Source organism: Cynocephalus volans, chromosome 10 (assembly GCF_027409185.1).
Source record: "Cynocephalus volans isolate mCynVol1 chromosome 10, mCynVol1.pri, whole genome shotgun sequence".
Taxonomy (NCBI): Eukaryota; Metazoa; Chordata; class Mammalia; order Dermoptera; family Cynocephalidae; genus Cynocephalus; species Cynocephalus volans.
Genome location: NC_084469.1, coordinates 92,992,689 through 93,015,303, shown reverse-complemented (window position 1 = coordinate 93,015,303; position 22,615 = coordinate 92,992,689). Strand labels below are relative to the sequence as shown.

The following is a 22,615-nucleotide window of genomic DNA, read 5'->3' as shown; positions in this document are numbered from 1 at the left end:
AGCCCCGCGGTCGCGCCTCAGACCGCTGGAGTCAGCTGCGACGCACATGGCGTTAGACACGCGGGCGGGTGACGCGACGGCAGCGTGGGCGGCTGGGGACCCCCCGCACACTCTTCCAGGCATCCGCGGGGTCTGAAGCGCGGATAAGGAGGGACGACTGTACCCTCCTGTGGGTACGCAGGGGACGCCCTGACTGGGGCTGACTGGCACCTCACACCTGGAAGGTTCTGTTAGATTCTGGAAGGTTCTCTCGGGAGTCGTGCTGCCCCAGTGAGGCGAGCGTTTTCCCTCCGGGACACGCGGGTAGGCGTCCGGGTCTGACAGGACGACAAAGGCGGGAGGGCATAGGAAGGCAGCGCTAAGCCCACCGGCCCGCCTTGGACCGCCGCGCGCCGCCTCAGCGAGCGCCCGGGAAGATGGAGGCGGTGCGCGACGGAAGGGGCGGGCCCTACAGGGGGCGTGGCCACGGGGCGCGCACCCCATTGGCCGGTGCGTGGTGAGGACGGGGCTTGGCGGCGCCGCCAGGCAGGCCCCGCCCCCGGCCCCGCGGGGAGCGGCGGCGGCGGCGGAGGCGGTGAGCGCGGGCGGCGGGCGCGGGCCGTGGCGGTTGTCGGGCGGGCTCTCCGCCGTCAGGGTCGCCGCGGCCTCCTCCTCCGGGCTCGGGGCGCCGCGCTGGGGAAGGCCGGGGCGCCCGGGTGAGCCCGGCGGGCTGCGCCCCTCGGGGCCGCCGAGCGGAGGCTGAGGTGGCGAGGCCCGGCCGGGCCTGGGGGGAGGGGCGGCCTCGACACGGAGACTCCTTCCCCGAGCGCGTACCCCGACCCTGAGTCTGCACCTCCTCCAGCTCTGCCTGAGCCCCAGCCCTGCCTACCTGCGGGGATCCCCTCCAACCCTTGGTGCTGCCCGAAACCCCCGTCTCCCCAAGCCCGAACCCCACCCCTTCTGCTGCCCGAACCCCCCATACCCCTAAGCTTCAACCGCACTCCTGCCTGAACTTCCTATCCCCCCAAGCCTGAACCCCACCCCTGCTGCTGCCAGAACCCCATCTCTGCTGCATCCTGATCCCCCTCCCTTTGCCTTAGCCCCTACCCGTGCTGCTGCTTAAACTCTCCCCTCTCTTTTCCTGAACCCCCACCCGTGCTCCTGCCTGAGCCCCTCCTGAAGCCCTGCCCCTCCCCCTACCATGAAACCCCCTTCCCTTCTGCGGTAGACCTCTCTCCACCTCTGCCGCGAACCCCCATCCCTGCTCCTGGAGCCCCCATCCTGCTGCGGTCTGAACTCCCCGCCCCCTGTGAAACCTCCCTTCCTTACTGCCGTGGCGCCCTCCTCTGCTGCTGTGAAACTCCACCCCCCAAAAAACCTTTTGATTCCTGACAACAGCCAAGCCAGCCTCTCCCGTGGATGCGGTGAGCGTCCGCAGCTGTCCCCGTCCTTCCAGGGACACGGCAGCCAAAAGAGCAGTCGTTTTCCTTCCTTATTTTTTTGTTCTGTGGTCAGCTGTTAACGCCCCAAGTTAGGGGAGGGTTGTAGCTTTGATTGTTTAAAATACCTCTAGTGCCGAGGTCGGAGGCAGGCCTTCAGCACCAGGGTGATTTATTCAGGAGCCTTTTAAAAATAATCTAGACAGAACCTTTGGGAGGGAATCTGCTGTATTTTATTTATGAAAAACACAGGCGCCTCCCTAGGTGCCGAGGCCTGTCGTTTCCGTCAGCCTCCTTTTTGGCATTGAGCATCTCAATGCAAGATTACAGAATTGAACCGTCTACTTGAGGATAAGCTGAGCTAACCTTTGCCCATGAGGGTTGTGTCTGTATTATAGTTGCAAGCAAACGATTTTATAAACCACTGTGCAAATTTTTTTGCAGGGTACATCAGCGTCAGACCTTCAAGTACTTTGTGCCAAATCATTACCACTTCCACATGAGTTTAAATCATGATGGATGCCAAGTACGTCCTCTGCAGATGGAAAAGGCGATTATGGCCTGCAAAGGTGACAGCCATTATTCTATAATTTCAGGAATTAGAAATGACTTTCGGGTGACAAGTAAAATCTTTATCAGGAAGTACCTCGGCATTGCTTCAGCGAAATAATTGAGCCTGAATCGTTGGCACTGATTCTCATTCCCCATTTAATGGGGCTTTGGTCTAGTGCTTACAAGGTTACACTTCTGGAAGTGTCTTTTTTTTTTTTTTTACACTTAAGGAAAAAAAAAATTAAGAGTTGGCTGTAAAAAGGCGTGTAAGGATGTAACTCAAGGAATTACCTGGCAAGAAGCCCTGTGATAGTAAATAATGGTAGTGTTTCCAGGATGCTTCCAGCAATTCAGTAGAAATTGCTGAACCACAGGGCAAAAGCTTGGGCCCTTGTCTTGGTCTGCTGCTGACCTCTTGTGCCTCGGTTTCACCACCTGTGAAATAAGGGGATCAGTTGGAAAGCTCTGAAATCCATGGTTCTATATCTTGAGAATTACTTGCTACGCTTGTATTTATGTTGCCGCTGTTTCTTATTTTATCAACTTTTTTTTTTTAATAACAAGGATTTTTTTTTTTTTTTTTTTAAACATAGGTTTTGGCCAGAACCAAGACTTCAACAAAAAATAAGAGAAAAAAGGAGTTCTTTCTAGATGTTCAAATAATCTCTCTAGAGAAAAAGTTAAGTGTTGTATTTCTTTAATAATATTTTATATTTAATATATTTAATTATATTTAATATATTTTATTATATTTAATAATATTTCTTTTCTGTATGGGACTTCTGGTACTCGCCCCCCCACCTCAAAAAAAGGGAAGTCCACTCATAAAGGGCTTATTAACTCTTTAACTATAGTAACTTATTAGTGACCATAATAACCTTATGAGGAAAACAACTGATTTGATTTTATGTTAATATGAAAACTGAAGAGCCAAACAAGGCCTTCTGTGAGACCTACGGAGAGATTGGTACAAGAATTGAATAAGTATAAATTATACACAGGCTAAACTGTGTTTGGATTAAAATGGGGATGTTACCTTCCTATGGATTTGTGTTTCTTTTTCTCAGAAACTTGTGAGACAGGCCCATCAATTTTGAAATATTTGGTTTTTGAGCCTGTCACTCTAATAAATTATTATTCAACATTCAAAAGGCAAATAAATGATTATCAGGCAGCACGTTATTGTTCTGCCCTTGATTTTCTGGTGGTGGAAAGGTATAGAACATCTGCAGTGATGAAGATTGAAATGCCCGCATTGTGTGTCATTGTGGTATTGGCATGTCTAACGTAAGAATTCCCAGCTCTAAAGAGCGTCGGAGGGCCAGCCCGTGGCTCACTCGGGAGAGTGTGGTGCTGATAACACCAAGGCCATGGGTTCGGATCCCATATAGGGATGGCCGGTTAGCTCACTGGCTGAGCATGGTGCTGACAACACCAAGTCAAGGGTTAAGATCCCCTTACCGGTCATATTTTTTAAAAAAAAATAAAAATAAAAAAAGAAAGAGCGTCGGAACAGATCTGGTCATGGTTAGAATTTACGTGGCTCCCCTGTCGCTCTTTCTGGCGGAGCGTTTTTTCCTGCCCCATCCTTCGTGCTTCAGAGCTGCCTCCTGAGCCTGCTTGGTCCCCAGCTCACACTCTTCCCTGCGGCTGAGAAGGTAATTGAATACTCAAGTTTAAAAGGAAAGCACATCCTTTTAAACTAAAACACACCTGCTGGGCTGTAAACAGCTTTTAGTGACATTATCATCTACTCTGAAAATCTAACAAAGGAGTTATTTGTGCAGTTGAAAGTAGGATTTGCCTCATAAAAGTCACAATTTGAATTCATTTTTACTCTTAAATCCAGTCAACCTTTTCTGTCTTAAGAGGAAAAAACAAAACAAAACAAAACACATTCACCAGGGTCCTTGCTGCGTCTAACCTCAGGCAAATGAATTCCTATTGGCTGTGACTTTTGGTTTAAGTGGAAGGTTGAGGAGGAAAATGAATATAATTCTTTTGTCATCTAAAGAAAAACGTGTTTGAAAATGTCTTCGTGGCATTGGCTGGTGACACATAACGGTTGTTCCTGTCTCTGCAGAATTAAGGTGAAAAGCACAGAAGTCGAGACCCTACAGGAGTCTCAAATTGACGACATTGCCTCCTCGTTAGGTAAGAGCCTGTTTCTAAGTGACCATTAGTTTTTAATAAAATGAGAGGTAGTTAGGGAAAGCGTAAAGACTCAGTTCTCTAGGCAAAAATTGACCTTGTTCATCTTTTTTTCTTCATACAAGGAAACGTGAATCCTGTGAGCTAAAGGAGAAGGAAAAAATGGATCTGCTTTCTTAGACCTTTCCAGAATTTGCCCCCAAAACCACCCCTATTGACGCCCAGAATGGTTGGTGTTGAGCATCAGGGTCAGCTCAGTATGTCCGTGGCCTCCAGTGTGCACAGACGTGGAATGGGTTTGCTTCCTTGAAGAGGGGTAGAGGCTTTTCCTTTTTCCTTTGCTCATCCCCTAGTAAAATGGTTCCTGCTGCCACCTGGCTGGTGCAGTCTTAGCCCGAGGTTTGGAAGGCAGTTGGTTGTGTGTCTAAAATTCCAGTGCAGAGCCCAGAGGACAAGGATGGGGTGGCCAGGCATCTGTGTTGGCGGCTGCCGGTTTGCAGGTGCTATCCCAGGTGGGGATGGGACAGGGTGGGGTGGAAGTGGAACCCTGTGCTTCCTGCCCTTCTGGGCGTGCTTTCCCTTAGGCATTCGGTTCCACACCCACCCCCTTTGTATGTTTTAGGTGAGAAAGACTAGAATTAAGCCCAGCCTCGCAGGGGACTTGTCACGCGCACACACACATGAGAAACATGAGCGACTGCGTGCCCACTTTGCAGTTCAGCAAACCCAAACATGACATTTTTTCCTTCTCTTAAAGTGGGAGTATTTATTCCATTTGCAAAGAATTATTTGTCTTGTTAGAGATTGACCAGAATTTCTTCCAGTGTTGTGAAATAAGGTCTGTTTTCCTGTGTCTCCTGAAAAACAGCTATTGTTTAAAGCAGGATCCACCTCTGCATACCTCGGGCAGTGTTGGCCATCATCTCTCGTAGGCGTCTTTATGTTGGTTCAGATCGTGTTGGGGGGCTGGTTATTTGTGGGTGCTTTTAATATTAAACAGAGGGAAAATACTGTTTTGATTGAGGTATTATGCCCGCTGAGTTGTGATATTGCATCCATCATCCTGTTCAAATAAATAGTGCCATATCTGTATGTCGGAATGAATAAATAAAACTATTGTGGCAGGGAGTTTGGGCTGGAATCTAAAGGCCCATGATGCTCTTTTCTGGCTTTGAAATGCCCTTGCAAGGAAGTATTGAAAATTTACCAGCCCACAATGAGTCTTTTTAATCGGCTGTTCCTTGCCGCTGCACCCCCCCACCCAAGAATACCCTGCCAGCAGAGTTCTTTATTTAGTTGGCATTGGTTTTTATTGACCCCGATTGAATTTGAAATTGTGAGGCTGACAGAGGATTTGCAAAACATTTGAATACATTTTGCTCATGGTATTGTTTTGTAACTTGGAGGAATTTATCTTTTTAGCCAATCAGGTTAAGGTCAGTAAATTTCTTTTTTTAGAAAAGGAAGCTTTGCAGCCTGGAATGAATAGCTGCTGTTTTGTAGCCTCGTCCCCTTTTTGGGAAAATGTAGGTGAGAAATGTTAGTCCTTCCCTCCACTCATTTAGTTGGGAAAACTAGCGATCAAAAGTGGACAGCCGAGCTGGTGGAGCGATGCTGTGTTTGCATGCCTGGGCGTCTGAATGTGACGGGGCATTGTTTGTTTTCAGTCCTTGCAGACGAGGTTCCTGCTGCACCCCTGGAGGAGCTGACCTACAGACGGTCGCTTCGAGTGGCTCTGGATGTTTTGAAAGAGAAAACCAGTTTGTGTCAGGAAAGCTCTTCCAGGGAGGATAGAAAAGCTCTGTCTCAAAGCCGGAGGAAGCCCACGGAACCAGCCTCCTTGCTCTGTGACTCTGGCTCTTCATCTCTTCTTGGTGAAGACGTGTTGGGCAGTTCTGGACCTGGCAGGAGGAGGGTATGGGCACAACCAAACCTGTCAGTTTTGTCCACTTGTGAAGAGGACCCTGAGTGCAGAGTGGACCACAAGAAGGGGCTCAGGAAAAGTGAAAACCCAACAGCCCTGTTGGTCCCTTTAGCCCAAGATGGTTCTCAGGATGGCAGTGGACCAAGAATACATCACAAAAATCAGACTATAGAAAGTAAGAGGGGAAGAAATTCAACACAAAAGTCCAGCTTGTGCCAGAATATACCCTTGCCTTCAGAGGGAGATGATGATAAAGAGAGTGAAAAAAAGGCAGGTGGCTGGACAGCCCCGTCCTCGCCTTCCAGAGTGCGGGAGGATGACCCATGCGCCAGAGCTGAGGGACATGACCCAGGCCTGCCCTCGGGCAGCCTCACCGTGCTCCCAGCCCAGGCTGGAGGCCGCCCCGTGAAGAGGCCACGCCTGGATGGCAGCCGGAGGCAGAGGCCCCAGGAACTCAGGGCTCTGCGCAGCCCCGCCCGGCCTGGCTTGCCTACCTCCTGTGCTCCTGTGGAGGAAACACGCTGTCATCTGGTGGATTCTGAGAAGCCTGAGGAAGGTAAAAGTTGATCAGTGGAGAGCCGAGGTGGAGCGCCCAGGAGGCCATGCAGGGAGGAGTTTGGCTCTCCCGCAGCCAGGTTGAGTCAGGTTCCGGCGTGATTTTAACCAGATTTTAATGAGATTCATTACCAAAATAGATTGCGAGCAGAGATTTCCTTATTCCTTTTTGTTTATCTTCCCACTGGGCTATAATTACTTCAACTTCTCCCAGATATTTGTGTTTTTATTTTGGTTTCCAGGCACAGAGACGCAAGCAGGGAGTGTGGGGGGCATTGCGGCTGCACTGGGCGTCTGCACCTGCGGATTAACTCTTTTATTCTTGACTTGCAGAAGCGGTGGTGCATTCCCGCTAAACTGGGCAGGAATCTCAAGTGATTAACTCACTTGAAAGGCTCCTGACTTTTAAAGAATCCCTGTGTAGATACGTTTCTGTGTGGTTACAGCCATGCACCGTGGTGTTTTCCCATTTTAACATTGTAGCATCCCACATATTTCTGAAATTCTAATTCAGAAATCTTAATCACTACATGGTCAAGTATCTCAAAACCTATTTGCTACAGACTCGCTACATAGATCTAGTCTTTATTCTCTGCTTCTTTCATGAGGCCCTCTCCTTAGCACACTTGAGGGCCCCAGGGAACTGAGTCCAACCCCTTTGCCATTTTCTGAAGAGAGTGATTACACCCCTGCCTTGTTGCACCGCTAACTCTTGGGTCCTGGTACCCCCTCCCTAAACATTCGCTTAGTGCTTCAGACCGTGGAGGGAATAAGCCATACCAGGGCAAGAGGAATTTTCACCCAGAATTCATTCAACATTCCATAACTTAAATTGCTGCTGCTTACTGCCTGCCTTTCATTTACCACAGGAAAGGTATTCTCCCTCCCCCCTGCCATATATTTATTTTTCTTTAAAATGTACTGGATAAAAGTGTACCTCAGCTGAACTTGGCAGTGTGGAATTCTGTATAGCATGGAATTTTTCCTTTTTACACTGATGGTCATGTGTCACAAAATGTTTTCTTGGGATGAGCCATCAAGACAGTATGAGGACAGTGAAAATCTAATCTCACATTATTGGCAGACCGTCAGTCTTCTGAGGAGCCAGTAGAAATTCATTCCCTGAATTCCATCCCGGAGGAAGATGAGGAAGATGAGGAGCCACCAAGAATGCTTTTATACCATGGTAAGAAATAGGCAAAGAGCATGCCTTCCGCTGAAACAATACACACAAGAGAAACGTGGGCTGGCCTTCCAAAGCTATTTCTGACATTTTTGCGAGAGGTCCCTTACTGTTTAATTTTTTCCCTGCTGCACCAAGACTTGGAAGGGACCTTAAGAAGTGCCCCGTTTTCGGTCCTCTATATTAAGGAATAACCTATACAAAGGGAAGAGGGACTCCCCCGAAGAGACAGCCCAGCCCTCCCTGTTAGATCATGGCTTCTTCCATTTGCCTTAGGTCCTTGTCCTCCTGTCCCCGTGGTGGGTTATATCACTGTCATTTGGGTGTGGTGCACACTGCTTCCTCGGGCCATGCTGCAGTCAGATGGGGCTTGGACGTGTCTCCAGTGAGGCATTATCTCGGCCCAGGGGAGCAGCACTCCCACGCCCCTCCTGCAAGGAGCCATTTGCACCAGAGGAAAGCGTGCATTTAGATAGGGATTAGAAATAAAATGACCCAAAGATTGGAACCAGCAATGAACAGAAAGTTAGTTTGCTTCACAAACTAAGTCATTTAGAACCAGTTACATTTTCAGAGTTGCCCGTGAACCATTCATCTTAATCCAGTCTCATCTTTTTTTTTTTTAAACTTTCTAATTTAGAAATAACTACAGATTCACAGGATGTTGCAATAATAGTACGGGGGACCTGGTGGGCCTCTCATCCAGCTGCCCCCACTGGTGACATCCCGTGGGACAGCCTCACACTGGGAGGCTGACGTTGTACAGCCACGAAAGCTCCCTGCTTCCACACGCACTCCCCTGTGTGAGCGTGCATGCGTGCGCAGGGTCTCATGCAGTTATTTTTTTGTCTAGACTGCTAGAATTGTTTCCATCGTCGTATGAGCGTAATTTCAACTTTGCATTTTCCTGTTTTCCATGTAACACTAACTCAGATGCTGTTTACATTTCCACATGATCTCCTAGTCATTCCTAGTCGCGACTAGTTATTGTTTACTACGGGTGATGAGTCTCCACTCACTAAATCCTCCCCACCCGTGGGGCATCTACACTGCTCCAGGATCACGGGTCTGTAGTGGACCTGTCATGGGTTTCTACAAGCAAGCGTTTCTGTCCACAGGGAGGGGACACTGCCTGCCCAAAGGGCCCCTTCCTTCCACACCACCACCGGCTGGGGATCAGGTCACCACGGCCTCACAAAACCCAGGTGTTTGCTCTTTTTTTCCTGCTGGTAGCTTGAACAGTTTTTGGCTTCCGTTTGGTTTTGTTGTTTACCTGTCAGGCTCTGAATGGGCCGTTTGTCCATACGGGGCTTAAATACTAAATGCCTTCTCCCCAGGAGGAAATAACACACCATCATGTCTGTAGCAAGGTTTTTTCTCCAGTTGTCTCCAATTTCAGTGGGTCTTATTTTTCACTTTATAGACCTATTGATTTCTACATAGTCGAATATCAGAGCTTTCCCTTTCTCCCACGGTGGTGTCAGACTGACGCAGTCTCTGCTGCACGTGTCTGTTAATAGCCTCTTTTCTACCAGTTTTTCTGTTACTTGATTTTTTAAACTTTAAGTTACTCATTTTGATCTTGTTTTGGTAAAAAATGCAGTTAAGTTTTGTTCAGAAATAGTTTGCAGTTATCTCATGATTTAAATACATTTTTCACCCTTTTAAGACTCCAGTGTCTCAGATACGCTTCTAAGAAATCAAGTTCACATGTCTGGATCTCTATTGTGTGTCATAATCTCACTTCTGTTTTGTGCCACACTCTTTTAAAAAAGTGCATCATTTTGGAATAATTTTAGATTTACAGAAATTGCAAACACAGGACAGAGAGTCCCCATCTGCCCCTTAGTACTTCCCTGCATGTTACCACCGAATGTCTGTCACAGCCGAGAAGCCAGCTCATAGTTGGCAGTTAGATTCAGGTGACAGGAGTTTAAAATCTATCTTTCAAGTGCTCTTGATCCTTTAAGTGAACCTTGTTAAATAAGCTGCATACAGCGTCACAGTAATTGCGTTTTGTCAAGCTGCTGCACTCGGTACTTGATGTGGATTTGACTTGTCTCTTCTTTTGTTTTTCTGTTTTCTTCCTTGTTTTTTTTTTTTTTTTTTTTTTTGTTGTTTTTTTAATTCTAGAACCACGCTCATTTGAAGCAGGAATGCTAGTCTGGCTTAAATATCAAAAATACCCCTTCTGGCCAGCAGTGGTAAGAACAACCTCCTCCATGTTCTACGAGTGGTCAGGCAGATCCTGGGAATTTTTTATTGCACTTGTCTTCAATCCTTGGTAATTTGACCTGGGCACATGTTTTCATTATTTTGTTACTGCTGGAAAAAAATTGGTGAGTTCATAAGAAAGATTTCTGGAGACACATTGGCCTAAAAGGGAGTTTGGTCATTTTGGCACAATTTAAGGTTTATAGGTCAAATTTTTAACAAGCAGGCAAAGAAAAACGTGCTTGAAAAAAATGTTGGTGACTTATCCTAAATATCATGCATTTCAAACCTTTTCCCCCCATTAGAGCTCATTAATTTAGATTTTTTTTTTTTTTTTTTTTAAAAGATGACCGGTAAGGGCATCTCAACCCTTGGCTTGGTGTTGTCAGCACCACGCTCAGCCAGTGAGCAAACCGGCCATCCCTATATAGGATCCGAACCCGTGGCCTTGGTGTTATCAGCACCGCACTCTACCGAGTGAGCCACGGGCCGGCCCCTAATTTAGATTTTATGGTAGGGATCGAGTCACATGTATAAAAACAAGTACAGTCACGTTGCTTAACGCTGGAGAAGCGTTCTGAAAAATGCATCGTTAGGCGATTTCGTCTTTGTGCGAACATCACAGAGTTACTTACGTGAACCTGGGTGGGATGGCCTGTGGCTCCCAGCTACACAGCTGTACAGCATGTTACTGTGTGGAATCCTGTGGGCGCTCGTCACATGATGGGGTGTGTGTGCTTCTAAACATAGAAAAGGTGAAAAATAGTAATAATAAAAAAAAACATAGAAAAGGTGCAGTAGAAACAGGATTATGATCTCGTGGGACGTCCGTCATATGTGCAGTCTGTTACTAACTGAAACATTGTTATGTGACACATAACTGTATTTGAAATCCTGTCAGTGTTGCCCAGGGTGGCTGATGAGTTCACGTGTGGCCAAATTCATGGCTTTGCTTTCTCTACATGCCTGGAAGTTGCAGATTCTCAGTTTGAGTATTTTTAGGCGAAACTGCTGTTTTGGCCCTTATCTCTCCTTCGCATTTTACCCTTTACCTCCCCTTTCAACTTCCTCTGGCATAGACAGGACTCTGATTATTCTTAGCTGTTGTTCTTTATTTTTTATTAAGAGACAGTGGCATTTAATTCCAGAAGGTATTTGCTCTGCAATAATCCAGAAACGCTTTTGCTGGTTTAATGACTCTGATCTCACACGTCACTGAGTCCGCCTTGCTTGTGACTAACTGTGGTTCCAGAGGAAGCAGCACTGGCATTCATGCAGTGTTTGCTAGATAAAACATGCAGGCTATGTTTATAGCCAGGCCGGCTCCTCCTGTAGCCCCTCAGCCCAGTGGTGGGGGAGGCTGAGTTTCCGGGGCCCGTCCTTCCCTACCACACCTTACTGGCCCTTTCCTTGTTTCCATCCATGTACTGGGGTCCCTGCTCGGTCAACAGGTCACTGATGTGACACGTTCCTGGGCATGATAGTGGGCAGCCTCACTGAGACCATGTCCAAGGTGCACCTGAGATGCTTGGCAGCCAAGGCTCCTTGGCTTTATCCTTGTGGTGGCAGGGAGGTTGGCGGCACAGCTGGGCCTGGAGCATAGAGCCATGGCCCCCTGTCCCGTGGCCCAGGCTTGCTCTGGAGCTCGCTTTCACTCCTCTGAAAACGAGGTGAATAAACCTGCCCTGCTCAGCTGTTGGGAGAAATGACCAAGGCAGTTAGGTAAAGAGGCACTGGCAGTAGTAGGTGTGGTTCCTTTTATTAAAAAACCACAACAGGGCTGGTGGGTGGCCTCATTTCGTTGGAGCGTGGTGCTGATAACACCCAGGTCCAGGGTTCCATCCCTGTACTGGCCAGCCACCAAAAACCAAAAAAACCCCAAAAACCAAAACAGAAAACTGCCTGATTCTGCTCAGACGTAAAACCACTTAGAGCGATGTATGAAGCAAAGCCCAGGCCAGCTTCTCGGCGTCTGACTGCTGTGGCTTTGCCCGGGTCTCCCAGAGCTGGTGGCATCGCTCAGCACAGATTCCAGCCATTCACCACCAAACTAATTCAGGTGATGGAGAAAATATTCAAAATCCACAATCCCTTCTTTGTTCCTGATGCTTTATTTTCTTGGATTTGCCGACAGATCAAGAGCGTCAGGAGGAGAGATAAGAAAGCCAGTGTGCTCTTCATCGAAGGACACATGGACCCGAAAGGGAAGGGGTAAACCTGCTCTTGTTCTTTGTGACTGGTCCCGGTGATGGCCTGACAGCTCCCACAGGGAATGTGGTGATGGACAGAGAGGGAGGGAGTGCCCCGGGATGAGCCTGGGGCCCTGGCAGGGCTGGGAAGGGTCTTGTGACCCCTCACTCATCAGGAAGAATAATACAAACAGAAGCAGTGTTTAAAGTAAAGTGGTCCAGCGCTCCAGTTTTCAAAACTATTTGCAGGCTTTGAAAGGCAGCCCAACCAGACGCTAGTGGTTCCTCTACCCCATTTCCCACAAGTCTTGTCAAAACTTGCTCAGCATGGATGTTGTGAAGACTGTCCCTGCTTCAGAAGCCTGGGTTTTGCTGCCTGGCTGCTTGGCTGGTCTCTTTGTCACTCATTCCCTGCTCAGATCTCAGATGTGGATGAGAACACGCGTAAGCGTGTTAGCTTGCTCGAAGCAGCCTTACATAGCCAGCGCTGGGGGGGGCCTAGCTGGCGTTGTTTGACCCTCGGTGCTCCTGTGCTGTTCCTGGTGGATGGTGGGATGTGGAGTTGAGACCCAGGCCTCGGGGTCAGCCTGTCCTGATGGGGCCCAGCCACGTCCCTTCTCCAGGGCCAGTTAGTGCTAAAGTCGCTGGGACCCGCAGGGGCGGCTCTGAAGGCTTCTTTAGGCAGCCAAGAAACGGTCACCTTCAGTGAATACACTGGTGCTGGTAGAGGCTCTGTGGTACTCTAATATTATCAGAGGAGGGAAAATTATTTAGGTCATGAGACGAAGTTCATGTGTGTTAATTTTTACCTTTCTCTGCCTCATCAAGAATCACAGTGTCACTGAGAAGATTAAAGCACTTTGATTGTAAAGAGAAACAAACACTTCTGGTAGGTGGATTATTATTTGTACTTGCTTCTTTGAATGGGTTATTTTGTGACTGGTAGCTATTGAAACCCCCACCTTCCGTGTGGTCGTGGGGACGATCACCAGAACTGTGCCCAGCTTGGGGCATGTTCAGGGGTCAGTTCTTGCACTGAATCCTCACAACCCCTCTAGATGTTACTAGCCCCATCTTCCTGTCTCACAGGCGAGGAACTGAGGCTTTGGCAGGGCTGCAGTGGAGGCCCAGGCACGAGGCTTGCTCCTTCCTTGGCCAGCTGTTTGTGGGCTGCCAGCCCCTTGACACTAGGGACCCTGTCCCCAGCAAAGGGCCGTGACATCAGCCTGACCATTCACGAATGTCAAGTGGCAGTTGGCTGTAAAAACTAATTTCCTGTGCCCCTCTGTGATTCTAGTCAGCTTTGTTTTTTAAATTTTTAAAACCTTTGCCGTGACTTGGAACGTAATCAGCTTTTTATCATACACTGTGTCGAGCTACAAGGAGTTTGTCCAATTCAAAAATGTCATTTGTGGGGCCGGCCAGGTAGCTCAGTTGGGTAGAGCGTGGTGTCTACATGGTGTTGATAACCCTGTGGTCAAGGGTTTGGATCCCCATAACAGTCAGCCAACAAAAAACCCCACAAAAATGTTTGTTTCAACTTTGGGAATACTCATTTTTGTTGTATCAACTTTTAAAAAAAACATAAGCAGATGGGCAGGGGGTTGGTGCGGCCTCCACCTTGCTTGTCTGTAATCAGGTGTTCGGCTTTCCCTGGATTTTGCCATCACAGCTGAGTCCACAGTTGGGGCGCTCCTACGTATTTCTGCCAAGTCCTTTTCTTAGACTGTGGGTGCGATTGTGGGGGTTAGGGTCATCCAGGGCACTCTGCAGATTGGCTGTGCTGTTTTTCCAAGGGCTTTATGGTTTCACAGTGAGCACTGGGCATGCATGGGTTTTCTCTTTTTCTGTTTAACTTTTTGGGAGGTTGGCACCCAAATCATATCCTGAGCCTTCTCATCATGTTATTAATTTGCACTTCCCTAAGACAGGAACCTCTCCCTGTCTGTCCTACCCATTCTGTGTGTTCACTGCGACTCGCACCCCCCAGCCTGCTGTTGGGCGCCAGGTGCCAGTCGGCAGGTGCTGGTGGGGGCGTGGGCTGGTGGCTGTGGAATTCTACTCAGTAATAAAAATGGACACGGCTGGCCAGTTAGCTCAGTCAGTTAGAGCGTGGTGCTGATAACACCAAGGTCCAGGGTATCCCTGTACCAGCCAGCTGCCAAAAATTTAAAAAATGATATCCTTTCTTAAATGCAAAGAGGATGTGTTACATCTCACACACACACATACACACAAATCTGGATTACGAGGAAATAGGGCCTGGTCTTCGAGGTAAGCTGGGTGCTTGCCCACTGGTCAGTCTGCTCTTCCCGAGAAATGTGTTCACATCCTCTTGTGCCATCGGGTGTAGGGACACCGAAGCCTAAGTCATTCAGTGGTGGCAAGTGCAGCTTCTGAGGAGCGATTTCAGGGCAATGTTGGTTAGGTAAGCACTGGGGGCTGCCCAGGGGCTGGCACAGAGGCAGTTTCACCCCCAGACCTTGGGTGTGCTGGTGAACGCCTCCTGTGGCCCTCGGCTCCAGAGTCTTTCATGGATCGTTGTGTGACAGTTACGGCGTTGTGGCATCTGCACAGCCGCCCCCTTGGTCTCCTCTGACACTGCTGCTGGGTCATGGGAACTCAGTTATTTTCCTGTGGACACCACCCCAGCTCTTTGGTGGATGGTACCTTGGGTCCAACTCATGGCAGCCAGAGATGGACAGAGCTGGAATCTTGTCCTTATTTTACTGGTGAGGACAGGAGACACTGGATGAGTCCTGCGCGGGCACCAACATCCCTCCCCCCTGGGCAGCACATGCTCCAGGCTGCCCCTGCCCTGTTGGGAGTACACGGGCAGAAGGCATCTCTAAGACTTTCCAAGTCTTCCCCATCTGGGGACCGTGCTGGCCACAGTTGGTGTTTTCCCACTGTCCACTCCTCAGAACTGACCTAGAGCGATGGGGGTCACAGTGACCACTTTCTGAGCAATGCAGGGCCCAGGCCTGTGCCCCACTGTGTGTTTCCCATGTAGTCTCTGGAGCTGGCATGGAAGGCATCTGCTGGCCCCAATAATGAACAAGGAAACTGAGGCTTAGAGAGGCTTGGGGGCTGCCCCAGGCCACTCTGCAGGTTGCAGGGCCCCGCCATGCGGCTTCGCGACACAGGTGGATGCTCGAGGTGCCCCTCCCACCCCCTTGATTCCTGCCGTCGGGTCTTGTTGCAGAACACAGCCAAGGAGGACTTCAAACAGGCCATCGGCTGGTGTGTTTCCCTCATCACTGACTACCGCGTGCGGTTAGGTACGTGGGGGGGCTCTGCGCACTGAGAGCTGGAGGGGTAGATGCAATGTCGCATCCACTACAGGCAGCATGGCTGAGGGGCAGGCGCCGCAGGCAGGCAGGAGCTGAAACACTGCTATAGACAGGAGATGAGGTTTCCTTCCAGTTTCATTCCCAAGTCTGGCTGTTGGGAATTTATAAGTTGGGGCAAAAACATGCTGTGGTTCTCAGGTTACCCGCCAGAGACTTGCGCTCTTTTCCAAGCCACGGGAGCCACGTTCCACGATACTATCTTGTTGGAAGGGGCATCTCGGTCAGGCTTAGACCAGAAAGCCACAGAGCGAGGCATTTTGATCTCACGAACCTTGAAGGTAGCTCCAAAGATGTGTTCTCATGTCTAAACATGGCTTCTCTCCCTCCCGCCTTACAGGTTGTGGTTCTTTTGCTGGCTCTTTCCTGGAATATTACTCTGCCGACATCAGTAAGTCCACGAGCACATCTTTGAAAGTGTGGCCTGCTTTTTTAGCCCTTTGGAAATCAGAGTCTCCTCCATCTAAGGCTGTGGAGGGGATACATTGAATCCTGAGCAGAATCATGGGACCCACCAGATTTCCATGGGACTCCCAAGGTTCCCCAGAGAGACAAGGCACAGGCTGCCTGCTGTAGCGCCTGCACGGCCACCTGGCGCTGGTTCCCTGGTCTGTCCTCAGGCCCCTTGCCCCATGGACCACATCCCCTCTGTCTTGGTCGTGCCCCATGTCAGATATTATAAGAATGTTGTCTCAAGGCTAATACGTATGGCATATTTCCTAGTCAACCCGGTGTTTTCAGTTAGTGACAGTAACAGGGTTTCCATTCCCCCTAGGTGTTAAAGGAGTGGAAACATGAATTGATTCTTCAGCAGGGCTGCGTGGGGCGGGGGCTCTTCTCTGCTCTTGGGGTTAAACTTGGCTAAAAGGCCCAGTTAGGGGAGAAAGATCAGGTATCCTATCAGAGGACATGCCCCTCCCCAGGACTCTCACCTTCCCTCTGTGGCTGTGGCGTGAAGCAGACACTGTGCAGTCCAGGCAGCAGTCCCAGGGCTGTGCTTCCTCTGCAGGTTATCCCGTCCGGAAATCAATCCAGCAGGATGTCTTGGGGACCACGTTTCCCCAGCTGAGCAAGGGGGACCCTAAGGAGCCTGTGGCGGGGAGTCCCGGAGGGTGGAGGCCGCCCTGCCGCAAATTGCTCCCTGACCGCGCACGGGCCGCCCGGGACCGTGCCAACCGGAAGCTGGTGGAGTATATTGTGAAGGCCAAGGGCGCCGAGAGCCACCTGCGGGCGGTTCTGAAGGGCAGGAAGCCATCGCGGTGGCTGGAGATGTTTCTGAGCTCGAGCCAGTATGTGACCTGTGTGGAGACGTACCTGGAGGACGAGGAGCAGCTGGACCTGGTGGTGAAGTACCTGCAGAGAGTGTACCAGGAGACGGACAGCAAGATGCGGACCCATGTGAACGGGGACAGGATACGCTTCATCCTGGATGTGCTCCTGCCCGAGGTGAGCTACTGTTGGGGCAGAGCCTGCGCGGGCGGGCGGGGGCGGCCTGCAGGCCCAGGGCTGATCTGGTGCTGGGATGTCATCCTCTGAAATTCTGCCCGTGGAGGCCACTGCCTGCCTCTGTTTTGCAGGCACTGGAGCGGGTTGGGTGTTAAAATTCCATTGTCAGCGCTGGGGTATGTGCGTGCTGCGTGTATAGACAGTACCTGTTTAGAGTGGCAGTTACTCAGGAAAAAAGTTTCAATCTCCTCAACACATGTAGGAAGACCTTTGAACTTCAGCTGGGGATTCAGAGCTTGGTGAGGAACAAACAGATTATTTTGAAGTTCATATTTGAGATTTCAGAGAGGGCACCACTGGGCATACCTGTGCATCTGTGGAATGGAATATTACCAAATTCAAAGTTGTATAATTTTATAATTGTGTAAAATTTCAAATACACGTAAAAACAAAACCGCGCAATGAGCCCTTATGTGCACATCACCCCCTGGGATTATTTTTTTAAGGGGGAAAAAACTTCAAACATTTTTTCACCCATAAATACATCAGTGTATATCTCTAAAATAGGGGTGATCTTGCCCCAGGGGACACTGGCCGTGTCTGGGGACATTTGGTTGTCACAACTGGGGTGGGGGTGCTCCTGGCAAGGAGTGGGTGGAGGCCAGGGATGCTGTTCAACATCTGCAGTGCCCAGGATGCCCCACCAGAGAGAGTGACCCAGCCCCCATATGTCTGCAGTGTTGAGGGACCCTGCTGTAAACAAACCGTAAAGACTAGCCACAACTGTTATTTCACCAAAAGAAATTAACGATTCCTTAATATCAGACATCTATTGTGTATTCAAAGTAGTACTGTTGTATCTTTTTTTTTTTTTTTTTTAAACACATTTTCAAAAATGCACTTGTTTGTTTGGGTTCTGCCTTTTATTCTCTACTTTTAGTAATGTGAACTCTTGTTTCTAGTCCATGAGATACTGTTATCGAGTTAATTCGTGAAACTCCATTACAAGCAGAGAGTTCATGGATTTCGTGCATGTTTTTGAACCATGAATTACCTGATGTCTGGTGGCTGATCCCTGGGAACCCTGGGCTCCTTGCGGGAAGCTCAGTGCTCTGTGTGCTGTGCTGGGACTGGCTGGTCTGTGCCTGCCACCCGCACTGAGCCCCCATGCCCTCTTGCAGGCCATCATCTGCGCGATTTCTGCGGTCGACACAGTGGACTACAAGACGGCCGAAGAGAAGTACATAAAGGGACCTTTGCACAGCTACCGGTAGGCCACTCAGAGCCCTGTTTCCAAACCACTCACAGTTTATATATCTTCAAAGGTTTTAATTCCACTGTGTGCTGGTGGCTGTGTCTTGACTGCCCGTGGCCGCCTCTTCCTCAGCAGGTGGTCGGTGCCTGGGCAGTGCATGTATCACATGCAAATATTAAATACACATGTCATAATAATAACATACTATTAAACATACTAACAGTATTAAAATACATGTCAGCTCATGGCCAATGAATTGCCTCGTGGACCCAGTGAAGTTAGTAGTGGGTGTCCCTGTTCTCCAGGCGGGTCTGGGCAGTGGGCACAGGGTCGCTGAGTTGGACACAAGCCTAGGGCTGTGGCTCGGCCTTGGGGCTCGAGTCCTGCAGGAGCGACATGGTGCTGACCGCTGGTCGTGTGCTTGGGCGTGTCTGTTTTTAATCTCTTTTTGCAAGGGCTGATGTTTGTGTTTTGAACTTTCTTCCCCTCTTGCTCCAGCCATGTGGCTGAGAAAACACAGCAGAGGAAGAAACAGTGGTCACCCCGGAGGGTCTCCATCCAGTCAGAAGAATGCTGCGATCAAGATGTTTCCCTTGGATTTGTGGCCCCCAGAGCCCTTAATCCCGTCTCTGGGCGTGCTGCCAGGCCCTGCCAGAGCCAGGTGGGGCTCGCGGGCGGTGACGGGCTGAGGATCAACCACGGTCATGGGGCAGGGTCTCCATCCAGGGTGGCACGCCAGGCCACACACCGCCCTGGACACGCAGTCACAGGAGCTCCACGGGGAGACTAGAGGGGCTGCCACACGCCGCGTGCTGTGTGGTGCCTGCTGGAGGAGCCAGGGAGGAGGTGGCGTGGGGTGGTATCGCCAAGGCCTCCTGCAACACTGTCCAAAGAATGTTGAATTTGGCTTCATTTACAAGAGTTTTGACCCAGCTGAGTTAATGACAAGAAGGGTGTCTGGAAGCAGAGAAACTCAGTGATTTTGTGACTGGATCTCAGTGGTCTGGCCTGTCACGCTTGAATAAAGAAATGACCCAGAAGTGTCAGGTCAGAGCCGAGGTGTCTCAACCCCCAGGCTGGTGTGTTCTTGCTTCTTCCTGTCTCGGGAGCTTCCTGAGCATTCCACTCTTTGCCCCATGGTTTTCCTTTCTCAAGGAGCCATTCTTCTGGGCGCGGCTTCTGCTTATTGTAAAGACCTCACGTGAACTGTGGGGAGCTGGCATTGGGTACCCAATGGAGAAGTTAATGAGGCTGAATGTACGACCTCTGCTTTATTGCACAGAGGCCTGATCTTAATACTCAATCTGGGGGCCGAGCCCGTGGCGCACTTGGTAGAGTGCTGCGCTGGGAGCACGGCGACGCTCCCGCCGCGGGTTCGGATCCTATATAGGAATGACCAGTGCACTCACTGGCTGAGTGCCGGTCTCGAAAAAAACGACAAAAAAAAAAATAATAATAAAAACACTTAAAAAAAAAAAAAAACTTAATCTGGGAGCAGTAGCCATGATTTACCTTTGGCCTCTGGGGCGTCTCCCATTGCACCCTCGGTGGGACTGGATCTGTCCACACAGATGTCTGGTGTCAGTTTCCCTTTCCCTCTGTGGTTCCTCCTTGTTTCATAATTATGTTTGACCAGTTGTACCCAAATGTGGCTTTCTGGCCCTGCTGTCTTGCAGGGTTGTACAGTAAGCAGTTTCTGCACTCTGCATGCGCCGTCTTCCTGGCCGGCTGTATTTCTTCTTTCCAGTCGGTGCGTCTCATCTATCTCCTTGTTGCAGAGGGTTTTGCCAGGTCGCACATCAAAGGCAGTGTCCCTTGTTTATCCTACTTTATCCCGAGGCAGCCATGTTCCTGAGAGGCGTGGCCACCTACGCAGGTGTTAACGTGTTTCTTCCTTACAGGCAGTTCTCTTAATAAGGAAAATTTAACATTTCGTGCTCTTTCTTGTAAATTATTTTTAAATTGTTGTAAAATACACATAACATAAAACTTTCCATCTTAGCCATCTCCCAGTGCGCAGTTCAGCGGCATCAAGCCCGTTCACCGCCACCATCTCCAGGACGTCCTCATGCTCCCCAGCTCTGTCCCCGTCCAGCAGCAGCTCCCAGTCCATGCTCTTTGACACACAATGACTAATCACTAAAGTATCAACTTTTGTTTTCTGAAGGGAAAAACAGATATTTGACAACCAGCTCCTGGAAGAGAGGAGTCGGCGCCACCGGTGATGAGGCAGCTGCCACCACAACCGTGCAGTAAGCGGGGACCCTGCGTGCAGCATGTTTCCTGGAAGGCAAGGGACTGCGCAGAGCACTCACCTTCAGAGCTGTTTGTCCACGTCCCTGCATCTTCAGCCCTTATCCCTGCACTTCTGAAACTTCGACTTTGTTAATGCACCAAAAGCCAGTTCTCCGTCCCCGACATCATTTGGAAGGCATGGTTCCCGAGAGGTTTTTGAAAGGACAAAAATATGTGTTATTTTGTATTCTTACTTGTGACTGTACAGTTTAACACAAGGTGCATGTCTGTTTTTTGTGTTGATCATTGCATCTGATATTAAGTAGGGGTTTTAAAAGAGTTCAATAGGAATATATAGCTCCGGAAACATCGATGTATTTTTCATTTTTGTTTTTTTGTTTGTTTGTTTTTAACCATTGTGTGATTTTCTCCTGAGATGGTTCCTGAACCCGCTCTGCCACTCTGTGTGTTTTTGAGCAAAAACCGTCTTTGTTAGAGGTAGAGCCAAATTCGAGTTGCTTCCTTGTATCGTGGTGCCTGCCATGACTGCTCATGGAGGAGGAAGAGCGGACATGCATCTTCGCATCGCAGTCCCATGGGCGAGTGAGCGTTGGCCTGCTGCTGGGTGCTGCAGCCACCTGGCACAGTGGCACAGTGGCCCATGCTTCCCGCGCCCGTGTGGACCTCCACGGGCAGCTACGTCTGTGTCTTGCTCCTGCAGACAGGGGCCCTGGGTTCCAATCTTGGCCTGCAGTTCCGGGGCGCCTGGCTGGCTGGTCAGCCCAGGGTTCGAGGGGTCCGGGGCTGGGTGCTGGCTTTCGGAGGGTAGTTGTGTAAAGGTGTGAGTTGGCCAGTCCTCCTGCCCAGCCACAGATAGTGCAGCTAGTGCGTCAAAAGTCAAGGCCGCAGGCTGGTCAATGCGTTACTTATTCTGAGCTGATGCTCGAGACCATGTCTGGAAGTCAGTGCTGGCGAAGTTGGTCTTCAGAGCTGGCGTGAGGTGGGCCCAGAGTCAAGAGCACATCCCGCCCTGCCTGGTGGGGGTCAGTGCTGGCACCTTGGGTTCTTTCTGGCTTTTCCCCACCATATTTCCCAGCAGGAGTTCCTGGGTTGGTGGGTGTCGGGGCCTCACGTGGCAGCATCCCCGTTGTAGGGCAAAACCAGAATGCAGTTCCCATGGGAAGTGGAGTGGGAGCTGCAAGGATGCCCCTGGACCAGTCGTGAGCAGACCTGCCAGAAGCATCTCCAGCATGGGGCATGGGAAGCAGCCGCTGCTCCATGACTTGGGCACCACACTCCTGCACTTGGCCATTTTTGTCTTATGCGACTTAGCTCAATCCTAAGAGCACCAAACATAGACACGCACTGGGCCCTCGTGGTCTGTCATGTCCAAAGCAGGCGGCCAGAGCCCTGGGGAGGCCTAGGAGCTGCATGTGAGTGGGAGGGATGCACGGAGCCTTGACGTGCACCTCAGATGGAGCGCGAGACCCTTTCACCTCCTTCCTGGGAGGGGACTTGGTGGTGTGGCCAAGATGGGTGCTTGCCCTCCCTGGAGGAAAAATTCGTCCACTAAACAGTCCCCAGGGGACGTGGACCTGGGGCCTCTCCCGTGGACGCTGGTCAATAACCTGTAGTCGCTGCATAGAAGTCTGCACGATGTTCTTGGAGGTAAGAAACATCTTGGAGGTTTTGTGGAAACCAAGTTACCCTCAGGGATGTAACTCTGTTGTTGTGGGGTGTTTTTACTTTTGTTTCTTGGCTGACCTCTGCTGTGTGCTTAGGGTTGGATTGTGCGACTGTGCAGACTGGAATTAAATGCCTCCCTGGAGCTCTGGCTTTTTTTTTTCTGAACCCCCCAATGGGTCCTGCCCCAGTGTGGTGCCACTTCTTGGGGAGGTCATGGCACAGTTTAGGAACTGAGACACCCTGCTGTCCCTGATGCGCTCAGAGACTCTACCCCCAGGGTGGTTGGAGGAGCCCTCCCCCAGATGCGTTCAGGATGGGTTTCAAGAGGCTGCTTGAACATCGGCTGAGCAGAATGCACACCTGTTGGGAAACAATGACCAAAGTGTGGCCTGGGCCAAGCTCAGGAGGCACTGAGGGGTCTCCAGAGTGGGGACCCACATGTAGCATCTCAGCTCCT

At 50.0% G+C, this 22,615-nt stretch overlaps 1 protein-coding gene across 5 annotated transcripts; it reads left to right on the top strand.

Annotated features, from left to right (window-relative positions):
* The first annotated feature begins 508 nt into the window (after positions 1-508).
* PWWP3A (PWWP domain containing 3A, DNA repair factor) lies at positions 509-22,300 on the top strand. Of its 5 annotated transcripts, none has more exons than XM_063111673.1 (15): positions 509-574; positions 1,863-1,987; positions 2,564-2,649; positions 4,054-4,124; positions 5,789-6,601; positions 7,685-7,786; positions 9,917-9,987; positions 12,132-12,208; positions 13,015-13,075; positions 15,392-15,467; positions 15,877-15,927; positions 16,546-16,982; positions 18,164-18,252; positions 18,736-18,898; positions 20,405-22,300. In XM_063111673.1, exons 2-15 carry the CDS (start codon positions 1,931-1,933, stop codon positions 20,420-20,422), a joined length of 2,172 nt encoding a protein of 723 aa, XP_062967743.1. In that variant the 5' UTR covers positions 509-574; positions 1,863-1,930; the 3' UTR covers positions 20,423-22,300. The 5 variants fall into 5 exon arrangements, with proteins under 5 accessions (XP_062967743.1, XP_062967745.1, XP_062967741.1 ...); XM_063111671.1 differs by lacking the exon at positions 509-574 and adding an exon at positions 585-695; XM_063111672.1 differs by lacking the exon at positions 509-574 and adding an exon at positions 797-1,403.
* The last annotated feature ends 315 nt before the right edge of the window (positions 22,301-22,615 follow it).